Genomic DNA, 20,681 nt, shown 5'->3' on the forward strand with positions numbered 1-20,681 from the left:
AAAGCGCTCTTAATCATATACTCGGTTAGTTAGCGCTGTGGTTTCCAAATTGGGCTGCTTGATTATCAGAAGCAGCAGAGAGCTTTAAATGCAGATTTCTGGGCCACAAGATCCTGGCCATTCTGATTCGGCAGTTGCTAGAATCTCAAGTAATATTTTTCTTTTTTTCACTCTGGTGTCACTCCTCCTACTTTCTCCTTTTGTTGTAACCCTGTTTGGAGATATATTTTTCAGTGTTACAGCTCATTAACAGACATTTAGGTTTTGCAAAATCATTTCTCGGGATTTTGGTTTTCTATTTTAGTTTAGTCTTCTGTTGTCATCTTTTTATGGATTTTTTTTCTCTAGTGAATTCTAAAGAATTTACACTGATGCTATAGCAAAGTGATCTTATATCAGACATAAAGAGCATGCTCTCCCCTAAAAATTATCTAAAGACTAAGACTCCCCATTCCAAATGGGGTCAAAATAACGTGTAATTGGGATATAGGTATGATGGCCTGTGGTGGTGCTGGTTTTGGTCTGAAAGTAAATAAAAGAAAGGCCAGTTGGTGAGTGCGTGCATCCCCAAGGGGAAGCGTTAGATGAGATGTATCGCGTAACACTGATACTGCAAAGGGACTGGTCAGAAGAAACCGAATAGGCTGAAGAACTCAGCGTCTATGATGGAGCCTGGGGAACACCCTTCAGAAGATCATGGAGATTCTGTTTGCAGGCCCCAAGCTCTTTTAACCGGCTTTTTCTCGTGCCCTCTGATAATGCTATGCACCTCCTAAGTCCAAGCTTCCCAGATTGGAGCTACTATTTTAGAGCATCACCAGGAAAAACCAAAAGCAAGTAGAGCTTTCAGAGAATGACCTGAGCCCACATGTTTGCTGTACTTCCGTGCAAGGGATCGTAGAAGCCAAGGACTAGAGAAATTAACACTGCAAAGAAAAGGGTTCAAGATTTTGTCCCCACTGCTCCAGGCTTACTCAGGGGCTAGTTGCTGATGCGAGTTGATGTGATCATATTTACATTTTAGATAGAACACCAGTTGAAAGGAGGCGGATATATATCAGACAGCCAAAAAAAAAAAAAAAAGTAGCTAGAAATAATAGGACAACCAGCTAGCTAGGAAGGCTATTGTAAAAATTCAAGAGTCTAGGAAGGTTATATAGTTCTAAGAATTTGTCCATTTCTTCTAGGTTATTGAATTTGGTAATGTATAGCCTTTCGTAATATTCTCGTATAATCCTTTGTATTTCTATGCTATCCATTTTAACTTTTCTTTTATTTTAGATTTTATTTGAGTCTTTTTTTTTCCCTTAGTGAATCTAGCCAGAGGTTTGTCAATTTTACTTATCTTTTCAAAGAACCAGCTCTTCATTAACTTTTTCTATTGTCTTTTTGTTCTCTATCTCATTTAATTCCACTCTAATTTTTGTTATGTCCTTCCTCCTATTAATTTTGTCCTTCATCTTTTCTTCTTTATCTAGTTCTTTAGAGCAGTGATCCCCAAACTTTCTGGCACTGGGGACAGGTGCTCCTATGAGAATCAAGTGCCTAATGATCCGAGGTGGAGCTGAGGCAGTGATGCTAGTACTGGGGAGCGGCTACAAATACAGGTGAAGCTTCCCTTGCTGGCCCACTACTCACCTCCTGCTGTGCGGCCCGGTACCTAGCAGGCCGCAGACCAGTACTTGTCTGTGGCTCTGGGCGAGGGTCAGGGACCCTTGCTTTAGGGTATAATGTGAGATTTTTCATTTGTGATTTTAATTTTAAAAATTAATGCTATGAACTCCACTCTTAGTTCTGCTTTGGCAGCATCCCCAAAATTTGGATATGTTGCATTGTCAGTTTCATTTTTCTGTGTATCTTTTGATCTCTTATTTCTTCTTTGATCGAATAGTTGTTCAGTAATGTATTTTTTAACCTCTGTATATTTGTGATTTTTCCAGCTTTCTTCTTGTAGTTAATTCCCAGTTTCATACCATTGTGGTTGGAAAATATGCTTGGTATGATTTCAATCTTAAATGTATTGAGACTAATTTTGTGCCCCCAACATATGGTCTATCCTCGAGAATGTTGCTTGTGCACTTGAGAAGAATGTATATTCTGTCATTTGGGCTCAAAAGCTTTACAAATATGAATTATGTCAGTTCGGTCTAATGTGTCATTTGAGGCCAATAATTTCTAATTGGCTTTCTGTTTTGGATGATCTGTCCATTGCTGTCAATGGGGTATTCAGAGGAAATATTAACATTTTCAACAATATGGGTGGATCTCGAGAATATCATGCTAAGTGAAATAAGTCAGATGGAAAAGGATAAAGTCCATATGATGTCGCTCATTTATGGGATATAAAACAAAAAGCAACAAACAAAACAAATGAACTCATAGACACAGACCACAGTATGATGGTTACCAGAAGGACGGGGGGGTGGGGGAGAATGAAGAGGGTAACGGAGTCGTATATGGGGATGGAAGGACTAGACATTGGGTGGTGAGCACACAACGGAGTATATACAGATAACATATTATAAAATCGTACACGTGAAACTGACATAATGTTATTAACCAGAGTTACCCCAATAAAGTTAATTTTTAAAAAATCAGGAAAGAAAAGTTGAGGACCTAGAAGTAAAAGTTGGTATGACTGTCAAGGATGAGGGGAAAGGATTCTGAGAAATTCTTCTCAGTTTCTGATTTGGGCGACTAAATGAAAGTGCCATTAACAAAGAAGAAGAGGAACAGTTATGGAGAAAAAATGACGGGGTTCATTTGGGACAGTTAGCTGAGTGCCTACGAGATATCTCAGAGAGTGTGTGTCCCACATGATCTGATCTGGATGCAAGGGAAGTCGAAGCTAGACATAAAGAGTTGGAAGTCATGTCAACAAAAAGGTGATTTAAAACCGTGAGTGGGCATGGGGCAATTCTTACTTAAAGTCAGCTAGAGATCAATAAACAATTGTCAGAGAAGCACCTGGAGAACCAGAAGAAATAATGTCATGGATGCCAAGGAAGTAGGAAATTTTAGTAAAAAGTTAGTAATTTAGCAAAAGCAAAATTTAATCTTTCGAAAGACTAGTAAAACACAAACTTTCCAAAAGACGAATCAGAAAAATAGGGAGAAGGCATAAATAGATAAGGGAGGAAATGGGGAAAGTGGCTACTGCTTCATTAAAGATCGAAAAGATTAATAGCATAATGAATGCCAATAAAGTCAAAAACCTGGATAAAATAGGAAAATTTTTAGAAAATGTGATTGAAGAAATAGAAAACTCTAATAGTCCTACAGGTGTTAAATAGAACATTTAGCTTTAAGTATTTCATCAATGATAACATCAGGCCCAAATGAGTTTATGCTCAAGTTCTTATCCAACTTTCAAGGAACAGATGATTTCAATAATATATAAAATCTATCAGGAGAAAATAAGGGGAGTATTCCCCAGTCCATTCAAGGCCAGTGTAATTTTGATATGAAAATCAGGGGCAGTAAAAATAAAATTACATACCAGTCTCATATTTACTGTTAAGTGTAAACCTTCTAACAAAAAAAGTAGGAACAGAATCTAGCAATATATAAAAAATGATTGTGACAAAGCTGGATCTAATGCAGGAATCCAAGGGTGATTTATTGTTAACAACCCATTAATATAAATCCACTGCATTACCAGATAAAAGGAGAGAGAATGCATATGATCATCTCAGATGAAGAAAAGATACTCAATGTCATTAGTCATTAAGGAAATGCAAATCAAAACAACAAAATACTACTTCATGTTCACTCAGATGGCTATAATCAAAAAGATGAACATAACAAATTTTAGCAAGGATGTGGAGAAATTAGAACCCTCACACTCTGTTGGTGAGAATGATGAATGGTGCAGTCACTTTGGAAGATAGTTCGGTAGTTCCTCAAAAAGTTTAAAGTACAGTTATCTTATGACCTAGCTGTTCTACTCCTAGGTATATACCCATGAAAATGGAAAGCATATTTCCAAAAGAAACTTGTACAAGATTGTTTGCAACAGTATTATTTATAGTAGCCAAAAAGTGCAAGCAACACAAATATTCAAACAACTGACGAATGGATAAACAAAATTCGGTACATCTGCACAATGAAATATTATTTGACAATGAAAATTAATGAAGTACCGATGCATGCCACAACATAGGTGAGATTTGAAAATGTGCTAAGTGAAAGAAGTCAGTCACACAAGGTCACATGTTATATAACTCCATTTATATGAAATGTCTAGCATAGGAAAATCCATAGAGACAAAGTAGATTAGTGGCTGCCAGTGACTTGGGGAGCAGTAAATGGCAAGTGACTAACAAATATGGGGTTTCTTTTTGAGGTGATGAAAATGTTCTGGAATTTGATAGTGCTGATAGATATATGGGTCTATAAATATACTAAAACCCACTGAATTGTAAAGATTAAAAGTGTGAAGTTTATGATATGTGAATTGTATCTTACTAAAGCCATTATTAAAAATAGGAAGTCTGACAATGCTAAGTATTATTGAAAATATGGAACAGAAAAAACTCTTAGATACTGTGGTGAGAACATAAGATGTCAGCGGCGTTATACTGTGAAGTTGAACGTTTGATTTATGAACCATCAATTCAACTCCTTAGCGCATGCCTTAGAAACTCACAGATATGCACCAGAAGACATGTACAGGAATGTTCACAGCTGCATGGCTCGTAGTGAAAAGCACGTGAAAAGTTCAGATGCCCCGTAAAAGAAAAATGAATGATTTTGATCTCTTCACACAATTGAATATTCTAAAGCAGTAAAAATGAAGGAAATACAACGTCAAATGAAACATAAACAAATCTTAGACATAGCAGTGTGTGAGAAACAGAACATTTCAGGAAATTACATAGAGCATGATTATGTTTGTATAAAGCTAAGAAAAATGGCAAACCTGAATCATCTGTTAGAGATACTAATACATATGATAATTTTTTAAACAAGGCAATAAACAAAATTTAAGAGAGTGGTTTATTCAGGGAGGAGGCAAGCAAGGGACGGAGTGGGCTGGGAGGAAGCACTGGCATTTCAATGCTGGAGATTAAGTCGTATGGTCATTTCAGGAGGGTCCTTTATCATGTTTTATAAACACGAAACATTATGTTTCTTTTGTATGTGTCAATTATATAATTTAAACATTTACAAATAAAAATTGTTAGCAATGGCACAAGCAGAGAGTACCCAGGCTTGGAGACATGTCCGAATGAAAATTGCTCCCCTACTAAAGAATCTGAGGTAAATAGTTATCTTCATGGGGTCAAAGTGGAAGAATGAGCAAGAAGGAGTAACTAGAACTGACTACAAAAGATGGATTTTGATAGCTAACTTTTCTAAAGGCCTGACCCTACCTATGGTTTTGCAAGCTCAGCTGTAGTGAAGTAACGTCTCTCTTCTTTCCACTTACTCATGCCTCAGACCTCAGCATTACTCAGCTAGTCCACGTCCAAGGTCTCAGGCTGTCAGGCTGTCCTTTCGATCACTCTTGCCTACCTTTCGTTTTCCCGTTCCCTCACGCTTAAAGAGCCTGGCCTTTGTCCTCGTTCCGGTGCTTCCTCCCCATCTCCGATCTCTTGCCATCTTGAACTTCTACCATTCCTACCTTGCCAAACCTCAGTTCCATTTCATCTTTCTTGTCCACTTTATCTGCAAGTCATAAAAGAAAGCCCAGGAAAATGAAAAAATCGCCCGTGGTCACACCGCCCAGGGTTAACTTCAAAGCTCGTGCCGTTACCCACAGTACTCGACTGCTCACCATTTGACAGTGGTTGCTGGAATAGTCAAAGCGTCTTTGAGTTAACGAAGAACATGGTTGGAGTGGGTTTGAGGGTTTGAGTGATGAGAAATTTTGCTGCACAGCAACAAAACTAACCGAAGACCCTGTGTTTGCGGACCGAATGTGGGAAAGGGCATATTTTATATAGGCATCGTGCTCACTGTTGTCACATGTTTTGAATATTATTTTTCAGTGAATCGGCATAGTAATTCTGTCTCACTCTGGATGATCCTGGAAAACTGGATAAGCTCTAGGACATTTTTCATTAGGAAGAGCTAATGACTAAATCTCTAAAGAATGTCCTCTCAACACCTATTCCAAACTTCCAAATTACCCAATAGAGGAAATAGAACTTTTGTTAATTATTGAGATTACTACTTTATATTGAACCCCCTACAAATCTAACATAGCAACTTCCTGGAATGCATTATTTTATGATATTTTTCTTTATACAAATGAGCCAAAAAGTAGATTTTCAAAAATAATTAGTAAAATATTAATGTGATTTATGAGTATGCCAAATGAGAACATCTAATTCCTAAATTCAAAACTTACTTGAGATAATATATTACTTGACCAATAATTTAGTTATACCATTTGACCATTGGAAAATGTCAACATTTTTTGATGTCTGAAGTCACATATTTGAAATAGATTTTCTATCTGCTTCTTAAAAGTAGTATACCAACAAATGTGCCACTCATAGATAAATATATTAAGTATATTTAAAGTTATATATGTTAAAATTTATTAAATGCAATAGTCATTTTCCTTTTGTCAAATCATGCAATATTAGATTTTGGCATAAAGCATAACAGTAACAAAAACATAAAATTATTATAGAAAGTAGAGATTCTTAAAAAATTTATTGACCCCATTTACATTTGGTCTTTGATGATAAGGGTCTTTTTTGCACATCAGAGAATAGTTGCTTCTTCCCTTGAGCAAACTCAAGTTTTTTTTCCTCCATCATTCTCTTCAAGTTTATATTTCTGCTCGAGTAATAAATGAGTTTCAGTTTCTGTGGCCTCTGCTTCAGTGCTTCTCTGAGGGTGAGCTTTTGAAATATGATTAGATCTTAATTCTTTAACTAGTTCCATAAGCTTGTTTCACAGTTTGCTTTCTTACTCAGTGAGTGGGGTGGAAATTCATGTAAATCTTATGTGATCATTTATGGGTGTTAGCCATGTAAATATATATGTCGCAATGGTAAGAAAATTAGTCCTTGTGAATTACAGTAAGAACATAAAATCAACTGTCCCTTGTTATTTTTTAGGTTATCTGCTATTAAATACACATTATTTTAGTCCACAATGTTGACCACAGTTATTCATTCTGTGTGGACAGAGAATGTATCTTATACTGATTCAGCGTTTTCAGAAACAGGGCCAAATTCAGGAATATGAGCACTTTTTCTGAGAATGGATTTACTAGTATTTATAGAGGATATAGCTTCTCTCTAGCATTTTTACAAAATAGGCAGTGGGGAAAAAAAAAACCACTTGAGAGTTCTAATTATTAGATTCTGGTCCTGGTTGTAAAGCAACTATGTAAAATGAGTCCGTCAGTTTTCTAGAAATGAATTAAAACTGAAGAGTCACTAAATAGGAAGCGCCGACATCTACAGGTGTTTTGCTGTTTATACTAGTTTGCCATTTTCTCAGGTCAGGTTTTTACTGTTTTTTTATTTGGGGGGTTAATTTTCAAGGTTTTGTTTATTTCAGTTCAAGTTGGAATTTATACATAATGGTAGAAAAGAAAAAGAATTCTTTAAAGTGTCCTTTCTTATAATAATTGTATGAAACTGAGACCTTATCCTTGACTCAAAGATTCACAAGTCTTAAGATGCAACTTAAGGAACTTTGTTTTATTTAGCTGTATCCTGACCTGGCATGTAGAGCCACCAAAGTCTCACCCTCACCCTTAATAGTGATACACCAGAAAAGGGTACAAATCTCAGGTCATAAATTTAGAAGTGCTTATTTCACTATCATCTCAATTTCTGTTTCGAGTCACCATTTGGCTGTGTGGCAGAAACTCCATACTTGTCTTAAGTCACCTCAAACTTCAGTCACTCTCCCCCTTCCCAAGGACAGCACGTAGGCCCAGGGGCTCTGCCGTGCCGTGGTGTGGGATGAGGCGTGGGGTCCTGTGTTCCTGGGCACCACCCGTCCACCCAGGCGTCCACTGAGACACCCGTTGTCCCCGCCGATCTTTGGTAGTCAGTGATTCCGGGTCACTTCTGTGTGATCCCTCCTTCCTCCGGGAGCCTCTGAGACCTGCCGTTCTCCGTGCTGTGTCCACACTGCGCTCAGACACCCACGGTCAGGGAGAGGTGCGAGTGCGCAGGGAACCTGCTTACACACACACACACACACACACACACACACCCACCCCACCCCCCCCCCATTTCTGCTTCGGGGCCAGTGTATCCGCCAGCGCGGCTCCGACGCGGGTCGCACAGCCCCTCGGCCCCTCCGGCGTGCGGCACAGGCCGCCCTGCCTTCCGCCGGCCCTGCCCGTGTGGCGCGTCCGCGCTGTCCCCACCCCTCATGCCTGGCCCGGCCAGAAACAGAGCCTTCCCTCAGGAACAGGCCCGCAGACGAACATTTTCCCTTCACCTCAGACTGTGTCTCCTTCCCCCAGTCCGGAGAACCATTTCTGGTGTGGAGCTGGGGAGAAAGTGGGGGGCGCAGGCAGAGCAACACCCACTGTGACTGACTTTAATGCCCCGATCCCAGCAGCCCAGGTTATGCCCGAAGGCCAGAAGTCACCTCCTCTGTCTTCTGTGCACCTTTGCCGTGCCGTCCTTCCCGAGGGGCACGGAGGTAGGACACCACGCCGGGGGGGTTGGGGGTGGGCGAAGACGCCAGGTTGGAAACTTCAGAAATCTTCTGATATGTGAAAATACGTTATTGCATGTAAAAAATCACTAAAACATCAACATTGCTACTCTGGATGATAGGTTACAGGAAATAGTATATATATTACATACATGTGGTTTTCTATACTAAAAAACGGCTTTATTATAAAATTTACAAACCATAAAATTCTTCTGTTTAAGAATATGGTTAATGAGTTTTTAATAAATTTACAGAATTGTCAACCATCTCTACACTCTGTATTTACTTTTATAATAAAAAATAGAGACTTTTTTAAATGGCCTCTGTTTATGCAGTAAGGTCATTGATGAGTTGAATGGAAGGAACAGGGTCAAATTGAGGAAATATGAATAGTTAGTCACCAAGCTTCTTGATAAGTGTCTTGAACTAACGAGTAAATGAAATGGAAGCAGAGGGTAGAGATTCCTCTTCAAGAAATGTGCCTGTGAAGAGAGGAAAGAAGGCGTGGTGCCTCAGCTTTACCCTGCTCCTTCAGGATTTTGTCCACGTTATTCTCGTCACCCGGAATTTTCTTCTCTTTCTTTTTCAGTTAGTTGATTCCTGTTCATTTCTAGCAGATGACCTTGAGCACGTTTTTTAACCTTCCTGTCTCTCAGTTTTACTGTCTATAAATTAGGATAATAATCTTGCCTATCTCAGAGTTTTTAAGCGAGTTAGATACGTCTAAAGCACTTAAAGAATATTTGTCAGTAGAGTAAGAGCAAAATAAATATTAGTAGTTTTGTTGTCGCTGTCATGATCATCATCATTATCATCATCATCATTATCCTTTAATATTCATCTCCTTCAAAAGCCTCTACTGTGAGGTATCTCATAGTTTTTCCCTAATAACACCCTGTGCGTAGCTCTTTCATGACACTTATGCTGTATATTATGTATTTACTCATCTGTCTCCTCCTCAACTATTTTAAATCTTTACCTCTGTAAATACACAGTGCCCAACACAGAGGAGGTACTCAACGTAAATGTTTGTGAAACCATCACAGGGACATGCCAGGATTTCAGGGAGGGGCTGTGTGTGCGTGCGTGCATGTGTGTGTGCGTCTGTGCGTGCATGTGTGTGTGTATGTGCTTGAAAAACTAGCCTCTTCATAATTACGTGGAAAGGAGTCAATGTAGGAAAAAAACAGTAGTGATATGAAGGGAAGGAAGACTGGGGAGAACCAATGGTGTCGGGGTTTTGATGGGAAGATTCACGTTTTGATGAAGGAACTTTACTCCGTTAACCAGTTATCATGGTGTATTTTCCAGAAGACTTTATGTGGAGTTGATATTATTTCTTCCTTAGATGTTTCATAGAATTCAGTAGTGAAACCACTTGGGCTTGAATGTAGGGGTGTGTGTGTGTGTGTGTGTGTGTGTGTGTGTGTCTGTCTATGTGAATACATAGGGATAAAGGACTCTGAATTTTCTATTTCTTGAGTTGCTTTTGATAATTCATATCATGTAAAAGATTTGTATATTTTGTCTAAATTGTCCAAAGCACTTTGGTAATGTGTTGTTGTTCATGACATTTCATTGCTGCTCTATCAGTGTCTGAAGGATTTGATAGAGATGCCCCTTCCCTCTCCTTCCTGATGTTGGTAATGTATGTCTCCTCTGTTTCTCGGTTTTATTTATCTCTTCTCAAAGAACCAGCTTTTGGTTTCATTGATGTTCTCTATTGTTTTTCTGTTTTCTATTTTATTGATTTCTACCATTATGTTTCTTATTTTCTTCTTACTTTTTTTTAAAAAAAATGCTATTCTCTTTCGAGCTTCTTCAGGGGAAGCTTATATCACTTATTGTAGATCTTCCTTCTTTGTGAATAAAATAATTCAAAGCTAAAATTTTTCACTGAGCGCTGACTTAGCTGCATTCCGCAAATACTTTGCTTCAATTTTCATTAACTTAAAAATATCTTCTAATTGCCTCTGTGATTTCTTCTTTGACTCATGGGAATTGGGTGTATATTTTTTATTTTCTAAATATTTGGGGATTATCAGATACCTTTTTGTTATGGATCTCTAATTTAATTTTATTTTGGTACGGAATGTAGCGTGTCTGATTTCAGTACTTTAAAAGTTTATTGATATGTGTTATATGTTCCAGAATGTAGTTTCTCTTGATTAATGGTAAGGCTGGTGGACAGTGTTTTTCAGATCACCTGTTTCCTTACTAGTTTTCTGTATACTTTTCTATCAGTTCCTGAGAGAGAAGGGTTAAAATCTCCTCTATTATAATTTGTGGATTTGCCTGTTTCTCTTTTCAGTTCTGTCGCTCTTTGCCTCATTTATTTTTAAGCTCTTGAAGTTAGGTAATAATACCCATTAGGATGGTCATATCATTCTTACGCATTAAATTATTTACCATTATGAAATATCCCTCTTTTTCTTCTGTTAAGCTTCTTTGTTCTCAAATCTACTTTTATATTAGCATACTGTCATATTCACTCACGTTTTCTTCTACGGTGCTGAATCTCTTGTTGATTCCATCCAGTGAAATTTTCCTTTCAGATAACATATTACTATGCTCTAGGCTATTTAGTTTTTATTTTTTATTTCTCTCATTATGTTCATGTTTTTGTTTAAATATTTGGGTTCACCATCTCTGTCATTTTAGGTCTAACTCCATGGACTGATTTTTCTCCTGCTCTTGGCTCACATATACCTGCTTCTTCTCCTGTCTCATTATTTTTTATTGGATGCTGGACATTGTAAATTTTATGTTGTTGAATGCTGAGTTTTCTTCACTTCTTTTAAAAAATACTGAACTTTGTTTAAGAAGCAGTTAAGTTACTTGTTTGATCCATTTGAGACTTATTTTCAAACTTCATTAGAGCAGATTTAAAGTTCACTTTAAGGCTAGTCTTACCCCATAACTAAAATGTGACGTTCTGTGAGCACTCCGTTCTGATTAGTCAGAACTCCGATATCTCTCAGCTTTGTGTGAGCTTTGAAAAGTACTTATCTTAAAGCTCACCTGTCACTTTGTACTTTGTCTTACAGAACGTAACCCTATACGTGCATAGCTAAGTGTCAGCAACAGTCTCAGGGGAACCCATGTAGATGCCGGGACCTCTGTGCGCTCCCTCCTGTCTGGTGCCCTGCGGCCATAGGTTCCAGCTGCCCCCGTCCTCCCGGCCTCTGGCCTTCCTCTCCTCAGTTCACAATAGTGCTGTGCTGTGCTTCGGGCCCAGAATGTGCCCCCAGAGAGCAAGGCGTGATTGCAGGGCCCACTTCTCTTTTTCCTTTCTCTTCCCGGGGCGACAGTCCTGTGCTTTTTGTTTCCCAACATCCTAATCCTAAAACAGCTTTTCTTATATTTTGTCTGGTTTTCTGGCTGTTTACTGTAGCAGATTAAATGTGGTCCCAGTTACTCCATCATGGCTCAAGCAGAAATCATGAATTTTATTTATGCTTCACAAATTTGTACCTATTTATTAGGAGGTAAAATGTAGAGATTTTCAAGTTTGAAAGTTCTGTAAATATTTCAAATTAAATTAAATATAAATATTTGTTGTGAATTCTCTGAATACTTTTGTCATAGGGTAGTGACAGTTATGTATTAACATCTGGCACCAACTTGTGTTAACTGTATTCGCAGTGTTTGAAGATGCTTCAAATAGATGCCTACAAAGCTTCACAGTAGAAAATACTGCTAGAAAATAATAATTTGAACTTTATGCTACATTTCAAGAATCTTGGAAGCATTCTTTTTTTTTTAACTCTAAAAACAAATATTTTATTCAGAAACATATGCTATTACATTTTAAAGAAAATTATTGTTATTAGATCTGGTCTTGCCTTAAATGTAAGTATTCTAGAGGAGTCTCCTAATTTTCTTCTTCCACATCACCTTCTTGGAAATTACGAATGTCTGAATTTTCACTGTTAGTGATAGGAAATGGAAAATAAAGGAATGGAGAACTTTTTTTTGAGTTAAGGCCCAATGCAAAGTACCCTGTGAGAATAGGGTGGCATTTTAAGGTGAATAACAGCCATTGACACCTTCGTGACAATTAGTCGGTGTGTTCCTTTCCAGTGCGTTTAAAACCGCAAGATTTTGATAGGAATTATGTAGAGGGAGTGGACCCACCCAGCGGGCTCTTTCACAGGGAAGAATGACCTGAGGAAGAGGCTGGAGGAGAGCAGAGGGCGCAGAGCAGGCCCAGGAATAAGCAGGAACAGTGAGAAGGAGCCAAAGATTAAAACAGCAGCAGCAACATAATAACCTTGATCACTTTAACATTATGATTTTTTCCCCTCATCTGTTATTCTAAATCTGTTCAGGCCATGCTGCAGACGAGTGTTTGAAAATTGTATTTCTCTACAGTAATGATAGTTATGAAAATAAGACTTGGATTAAAATACCTAATCATAACTTCGTCTTTGGTATGGAAATAAAATGTACCATCAGTGCCATCCTAAGAAGAAATTTATTCAAAAAAAATGTTTTGGGGACAGTTTGCATGATAAATTAGCTTTTAAGTTTCAACCATGCATAATCAGAGCCATTTAGATTTATCTAAGAAGTTCATAAATTTGGGCAGCTTTAACTTAGGTTCAAATACGTAGTAAAAACCTTGAAGGTTGATAAATTAGTTTTATTTCTTCGATGACGCTCATTATGCAGAGTATCGGTTTTGCCCCATGTCGCTGCTGTCAGTTCTGGAGGTTTCCATTTCACCCGCTGGTCTCACTTTAAATCCAGTGCTGGTCACTTCAAGCGGACCGTAGTTCTTCCTGGAGTCCTGGGACTCAGTCCCTTCCCAGTTTCCTGGATGCCTGTTCATATCCTCCCCTCACGCCTCAACTCTCCAACAGTCTCTCCTGCCATCCTCATGCTTGCCTGATGGATCTTTCCTTCCACTCCACGGGGAGGATGGGAAGTTGCTACCACTGTGGCTGGGTTTGATTTCCCCGCTCTTTGCAGCAAAGGCCCCCTCTTCCTCCCCGTGTGCTCTAGACCCCACCCCTCGCCCTCACTCAGGGGCGTGTGTCAGGAAATCTCTGGCATCATCTGATTTTCCCTTTCACAGCCAGACCTTTCCCATAAGCCCACACTCACGCTCTTAGTTCTCTCATCTTACGGAAGAAAACAACCAAACAAATCAGCCTTTTCTTCACCTACTTCCCCCGAAATCTCCAGCCCGTTTCTCTCCTTCCTTTTGTAACAAAACGCTGAACGAATTGTTTGTATCTGCTCCAGTTCCTCTCCTCACCCTTGAGCTCCCTCTAATCTGTCTTACGCCCTCATCCACTACACCAGAATTGCTTTTATCCCAATGACCGATGTCCTCCACATGCTTAAGCCATGTGGTTATTCCTCAGCCCTCACGTTACATGACCTCTCTGCAGCATTTCAAACAGTCGAATAGTCCTTGGAACACTTTCTTTACTTGGCTTCAGGATTCCTTGATTTCTTATCTCTCCGGCCATCGTCTGCTTTCTTCCTCATCTCCAGCCTTTTCACATGTGCAGGCCCAGGGCTCGGTAACTTAGACCTCTCTTTTTATATACACTTGTTGTCTCGTAGCATAGTTCTGTATGCCATTGATATACTGATGTCTGTATCCATGCCTCTACCTTAGACCAGTCCCCAAAGCTCCAGACTCTAATACCTACATTCTTACTTCAGCACCGGAGGTCCAGTAGGCATCTCCAAGCTTAATGTGTCCAAAACTGATCTTGATCTTCCAAAGCCCATTCCACCGTAGTGCTTCTGATGCAAGGTAATGACGACAACCCCATTCTTCTAGTTGCTTGGGACAAAAATCTTGAAGTTATCCTTGATTCATTTCTTTTTATCATATAGCATATCTAATTGATTCTACTTTCAGATCTTCCTCAGAATCCAACCACTTCTCACCACTTCCTCTGCTACCATCCTGGATTTTTAGTGAGATTCTCAGATGGCTTCTCTATCTGATTCTTGCCCCAAACAAAAGCTAAGTAATCTGATGAATACTTGCATTAATTCATGTCACTCTTATACGAAAATTCTTCAGTGACTTCATTTCACTCATCTCAAAAACCACATTCCCCACGGTTGCTTCGAACACCATGCAGGGTCCGGCCCCTTGAGCTCTCTTAGACCTCGTCTTGTCCAAGGGAGACATTGCTCACTGATCCAGATACACTGGCCACTGCCCTGTGCCTTGAGCATGCCATGCATGCCTCTGCCTCAAGGCCTTTGTGTTGGCTGGCTGGCTCTGCCTGGAGTTCACCGTGGATCCCTCGTCTCTTCCAGGTCCTTGCTTACATATCATCCTCTCAGCGTCCCTAACTTCCATATTTAAACATTATAAACTACCCCCTTCTTTTCTTCACTTCTCATCGCTCTCCTGCTTTGTCCTCTCCATAGCCCTTATACCCTGACGTATTATTACTTTGATAAGTTATTTTGTTTACTGTCTAGGATAGGTGTTCCATAAAGGTAGGGAGAGACTGTCTTTTTTGCTCACTGTCCTAGTCCTGATTGCCTGGAATGGATGGATAAATTGGACAGTCAACTGTGAAGGAACTTACTTGAGTTTGCAGGGTTCTGGGCTGGCTAGCATAGACTCATGAAGAGTAGCTGCAGCTGAGACACAGGCTGTCCTGCCCTAAGCAGCATCTCTGACTCCAACTTTTTTAGGGAAAAGCAACTTAATCTTTATGACGTTATAATTTTTATATTTCCTAGTGAGTAAATATTTTTAAAGCACTTTCAACAGTGCCTGGCAAATTGTAAGAGCTCTGTAAGTGTTTATTACATCAGCATCGAATACTTTATCAAGCATTTCGTGATTTAAAAAATATTGGCAGAATGTGAACCAAGAGAAATAGAACGTCGAGAGGTTCAGAGTGGCCTCAGTTCTGTAACGGAGAATGGCTTTGTTAATTACAGAGCTGGAATGCAGTCTGATGGCGTACCAGAAAGAATAGCAATAGTTGTATACCTTCTCTGTTCTCAAAAAACAAAACTGCCCAGTGTACTCAGTGGGATTATAGATACAGAGAGATCTATGAAATAAACTCTAAGGAATTGCTTTCGAACTTAAAACACATGGCCATTGTGTTAGCTCGGGTTCTGTGACAAAGCACCATAAACCAGGTGGCTTATCAAGAACTGAAATGTATTTCTGACAGTCCGGAGGCTGGAAGTCTGAGGTCAGGTGCCAATACAGTCGGTCCTGGCGGGAGCCCTCTTCCCATTGCAGGCTGAGTCTCTTCATCGCATCCTCACGTGGCAGAAAGGTCTCTGGCCTCTCCTGCCAAGGGCACTAATCCCTTTCGTGCAGGCTCCACCCCATGACCCAGCTGGCTCCCAGAGGCCTTCCCTCCACGTACCACACATTGGGGTTAGGGTTTCAGTGTGTGATTTGTTCCCTGGCCACCCCTGCCCCCACCCCTGATTTGCTCTCTGGAGAGATGGAATGAGAGGGACCCAGTATGGCTGAGGGCAAAAATGAAAATGGGATTGTGCAAGAGTCAGTATCCTGAACCCCTGTGTGCCCTTCTGAAAGCCTTGGCAGAAACATGGGGGCCGCAGCTCTGGGCAAGATCGTCCAGGAAGAACGTTTGGTCACATACTGACACGGGAAAGTCCAGGCACCTCTCTGACACCCTGCGATGATGTCCGTCTGTCACGAAGCCTGCGTATTTTAGAGGACCTCACTGTAAATAAAAAAGAAAACCAGAGGTTACCAGACATTTGAGGAAACTATCTAAAGTTAAAAACAGAGACCAAATCAGGCTGGCAAAACAAATAAATAAAAGGAACCCAGAGAAAACACAGATACTCATCAGATCATACAAAAAAAAAAATTAATATGTGTAGACACAGACATAGGTGTTTAAAGGTTTATATTGAATTAACACCCTCGGGAGAAATGGAGACCGTACTGAGAGGCGTCACGCGACCCGCTCTGGCGGGCGGGATCGAGTCCTGGCTGCGGCACGTGCCCGCCGTGTGCTGCCTGGCACGTTACTTAACCTCTCTGTGCCTCACGTTCCTCACCTGTAAAAACAGGAGCGGTGATGCTGTTCAGAGCATCAACAACAGCCAAAAACACTCTTGGAAACTCCAAATAGTGTGGCAGAACTTTTTCAATATCCAGTAGAAAAAGTTTAAAATTAAAAGTTGAGAAATCTCTGTAAAAGTTAATAAAGACAAAGAAATTGAAAATAGAAACAAGAATATAGAAACGGTAAGAAAAAGCCCGAGAGATCCAGCCATCAGAGCTCCAGAGAGACGCAGAACGAGGGCGAGACGCGGAGAGGAAGAGAGGGGATCACGGGGGGCAGGGCCGGGACCTCCGGCGGCGAAGGGCCTGAGCCCGCTCCGAAGGGCCCGCTGAGTGCCCGCGCGGTGGGGGGCGGAAAAGGCCCGGCCAGGGCACGTCGCTGTGACACTTACAGACACTGAGGGGAAGGGGAAGATCCCGGCGGCTTCGAGAGAGCGGGGAAGCAGGATTGGGACCCGAGTGGCAAAGGACATAATCGCGCTCTAAGTAACGCAGACTGACTCCGGCAAGGCCGCCCTACCTCCACGGCATAAAACATGTTTCTTTTACACATATTTGCCACTTCAAAAAATAGTTCCTGCGTGTTAGGCAGAATGGGGGCTCAGCTCTGGTCAGTGAATCCCAAATTCTCCTGTCCGCCTCTGCCCAGAGAATGTGTTTCTTTTTTCTCTTTAAACTAAGGGAACGAGTATGACATTTTCCCCCTCCTCCGAGTCCCCCTCACCCTCTTTCTCTTCCTCCTTCTCCCTTCTTTCCTCTCGCTTCCCTCACTTTACCTCCCGAGCCTTCACACTCTCGCTGTGTCTGGTTCTGTCTCTCCTCCTCCTTTTCTCTCTCTCTCTCCACAGAAGTCTGTGTTTGTCTAATAATTGGCAGGAGAGGTCTTTTTTTTTTTTTTTCTTTTTCTCTTTGCTTTTTAAGTGATGAATAGTTGGCATTAGATCAAAGACAAGCCCTGTGGTTTTCTGGCTTCTCCAGAAGGGCGGAGCAGCTGGCATCCGGCCCAGCTGCCTGGCGATAGGCATGTGGAAGAGATACCACGCTCACAGGTCACCGTGTGTGTGTTCACGTATGTGTGTTTTTCAGGCCAACAGCAGGCTGAAGCAGATTGAGAAGGAATATACTCAGAAGCTTGCCAAATCTTCTCAGGTAAGAACGCTGAAAGAAAAAAAGCAAAACCAAAAAAAAAAAAAACAACAAGCAACAAAGAAACCTGCTCATAGAAGCATTCAGTGTCTCCTGGATTAGTCTCATATTTTTGATGGGGATATGGATAAATAATATGTGCTTTTAATATTTATGTTAAAATTTTTAAATGCAGCATATTGAACCATTTGAACACACACGCACACAATCAAATGTTGTAAAACTAGCCCGTGCACTTGAACAAGCCCAGGCTGCTGCGTATTTCACAAGGGCAGGGGATGCACACCTACATTTGTGACAGCAACTTGATACCATCTGGGCTTTTTTGCAGTATTCCATTTTGCTAAGTCTAAAGACTGCTTAACAACAAAACTCAAAATGACAAATATTCTGTGTTAAATTAGCTCAACCATTGACTCCTTTTGGGAAAAAGAAGAGTTGTAAGTGCCTGTACCCATATCTTGCTGTACGTCGTTACTAGTGTAGGTTTAATACAAAAATGACCAATGATTGGGTGCGTGTCTCTACCTGAACTAATGCTCAGAGTGCCTTTCCTGCACTATAAGTTGTTATGATGATCCTACAGTGTCATCTAGGGAATCTCAAACATTCCTTAGTTGTATGAATAATTCTAAATAAATACTAATTTTCATTTTTACAGATAGATTAAGCCATTTAACTTTGTGGGCATCATAACTAATGACTTTAAAAATCAGCTTTTCTTAATATTTTGCATGTATATAGTGATTTGGGGTACTAAACTGAAATTTATGTACCATTTCATGAGTTACCACACAGTGGTAGTAACAGCAACACAACAAAACGATAATAAAATCAAGAATTTTATGAGGCACTAACCATACTGACTCATTCAGTCTTCATTCAGAATAACTCTGGGGTTAGGAACTATTATTGGCTCCATTTTTCCAGTTGAGGAAACTAAGACTCAGAAAAATGAGGTCACACAAGTTAGCAAATGACTAAGCCAGGACCCAACCTGGCTCTGACTTTGAAATGAAAGCTCTTAACCTTGACACCGCAAGCCTGGCCCAGTCCCTCACATTTTTAATATGGCAAAATTTCGGTGATAATAATCATGGAATTTCTTAGATTATACAATTTTTTTCTAAAATGTGCATATGTTACCTAATTCACATCCCATTAGAAAAGCAAAATGTGTTTATTTGAAAGATGGTTGCCTTGACTGCCATTATTTTAGACCTTCCTTGAGGAAGAAACATGAGGAATATCCTTTTTTATTCACTGAGAAAGATTCTTATAATCAAGAGAAATCTTATTTCTCCAAAAGTTAAAGTTTAAACTGAAACACGAAAGCTCCGCAGCTGGCATACCCTTTCTGTCTGCTTATTTTGCTTTATGTGAAATGGGGCGGCGGACCGAAAGTGAGATACGAGATAGCCTACAATGCTTAAATAATGAGCGTGAACATGAGTATTTATGTTTATCTAAAGGAATGTATGAGGAAGCCCAATTAGTTCATATTAAAGCAAATTAAATATGTTAGTGTAGAAGAAAGCCTAAGCTTTGGAGTCCAGCAGACCCGAATTTGAATACCAACCCTACCACTTACATGACCTTGAGCGAGTTACCTGCCCTCTCTGGAATTCAGTTTCCTCATTTGTAAAATGGGGGAGTGAGACTTAGGATAGTCATAGGATAGTTTTAAGTGTTCAGTAATACAGTGCCAAAAAAGTGCTTAGCTTAGTACCTAGAAAAGTATTTAATAACTGTTAGTGCTTATAATAGTTGTATTAAAATTGCAATAGAGGAAGGAAAGGAGGGAGCGAAGAATATAAAAAGGTATGGAATGAGCAAGAAATTCTTTATTTTTATTTCTTATTGCGTGTTTAAGAATTAATAAAAATCTCCCTCCAAAATTTGGCAAGGCATAGGGTTGCTAAATATTTTCACAAGTCAGGACATGAAGAGGAAGAGGAGGAGAAGTAAGAAAAAAAAAATTAGTAACAACTATCACATACTATTACCATCATTTCATAAATGAAAGAACAGTGCCATGGCAGAAAAGAAAAATAAAAAACTTAGAAAGGATAAAACATAGTTCACTCTTCTCATAAAAGGTAGGATGACAACCTTACATTGATAATATTTTGGTTGCCTACCTCTAAATATGAGAAGCATCGGTTGACAATTCAGTCAGTTCAGAAAAACAAATTATTTAAAAATGAACATTATAAAACAGAACCATGGATTGAATTTTCTGTTTTCCAGTTATAGTTTGCTGGAATCTCTAACTCACATCTAAGCAGAGGAGAACGCCAGAAGCAAAGTTGCTCAACTGTTTATTAGGTTTTTTAAATTCTCTCTCTCAAAAAAAAAAAAAAAAAAAACTTAATAAGATGAATGCATTAGTAATGAATGTGTTGGTGCCCAGGAGACCATCAGGTTAAATTTGGAAAATATTTTAAATATTTTTCTCCCTTAAAGGAATTTACTTGATCTTTAAGATTTTATCAAGTTTTTAAGACCTAATAGACCATGTACACCAAACCCTGATGTACCCAGGACCGTGCCCCTTCTGGGATTCTCAGCGTTTGCCAGGATGGCGTCATCTCTCTGGGCACACTCCCAAGTATTATTCTATCAGAATCACATATTTATTCTTCTAGGTTAATATTACATACTGCCCTTGCCTTTTCAGTTTTAATGCACTTTTCCCCACTCAACTGGCTCACTTGGTAGCCATTCATCAAAGAAATATTGCAGATCGCAGGAGTGTAGGCAGTTGTGGTAAAGGCCAACGCCGGCATGCCAGCGGGGCCCGCCCACTGCCAGGGGACAGGCCTCCCCATCGCCCCACGCC

At 39.9% G+C, this 20,681-nt stretch overlaps 1 protein-coding gene across 1 annotated transcript in view; it reads left to right on the forward strand.

Annotated features, from left to right (window-relative positions):
• Positions 1-20,681, forward strand: part of LOC118603773 (centrosomal protein of 112 kDa-like) — a 124,511-nt gene that overhangs the window by 27,559 nt on the left and 76,271 nt on the right. Inside the window, exon 2 of the mRNA XM_036221980.1 lies at positions 17,780-17,842. Coding sequence (XP_036077873.1) covers positions 17,780-17,842 — 63 coding nt within the window. The remainder of the gene's footprint in view (positions 1-17,779; positions 17,843-20,681) is intronic.

The sequence above is a fragment of the Rousettus aegyptiacus genome, unplaced genomic scaffold, assembly GCF_014176215.1.
Source record: "Rousettus aegyptiacus isolate mRouAeg1 unplaced genomic scaffold, mRouAeg1.p scaffold_m13_p_6, whole genome shotgun sequence".
Classification (NCBI taxonomy): domain Eukaryota; kingdom Metazoa; phylum Chordata; class Mammalia; order Chiroptera; family Pteropodidae; genus Rousettus; species Rousettus aegyptiacus.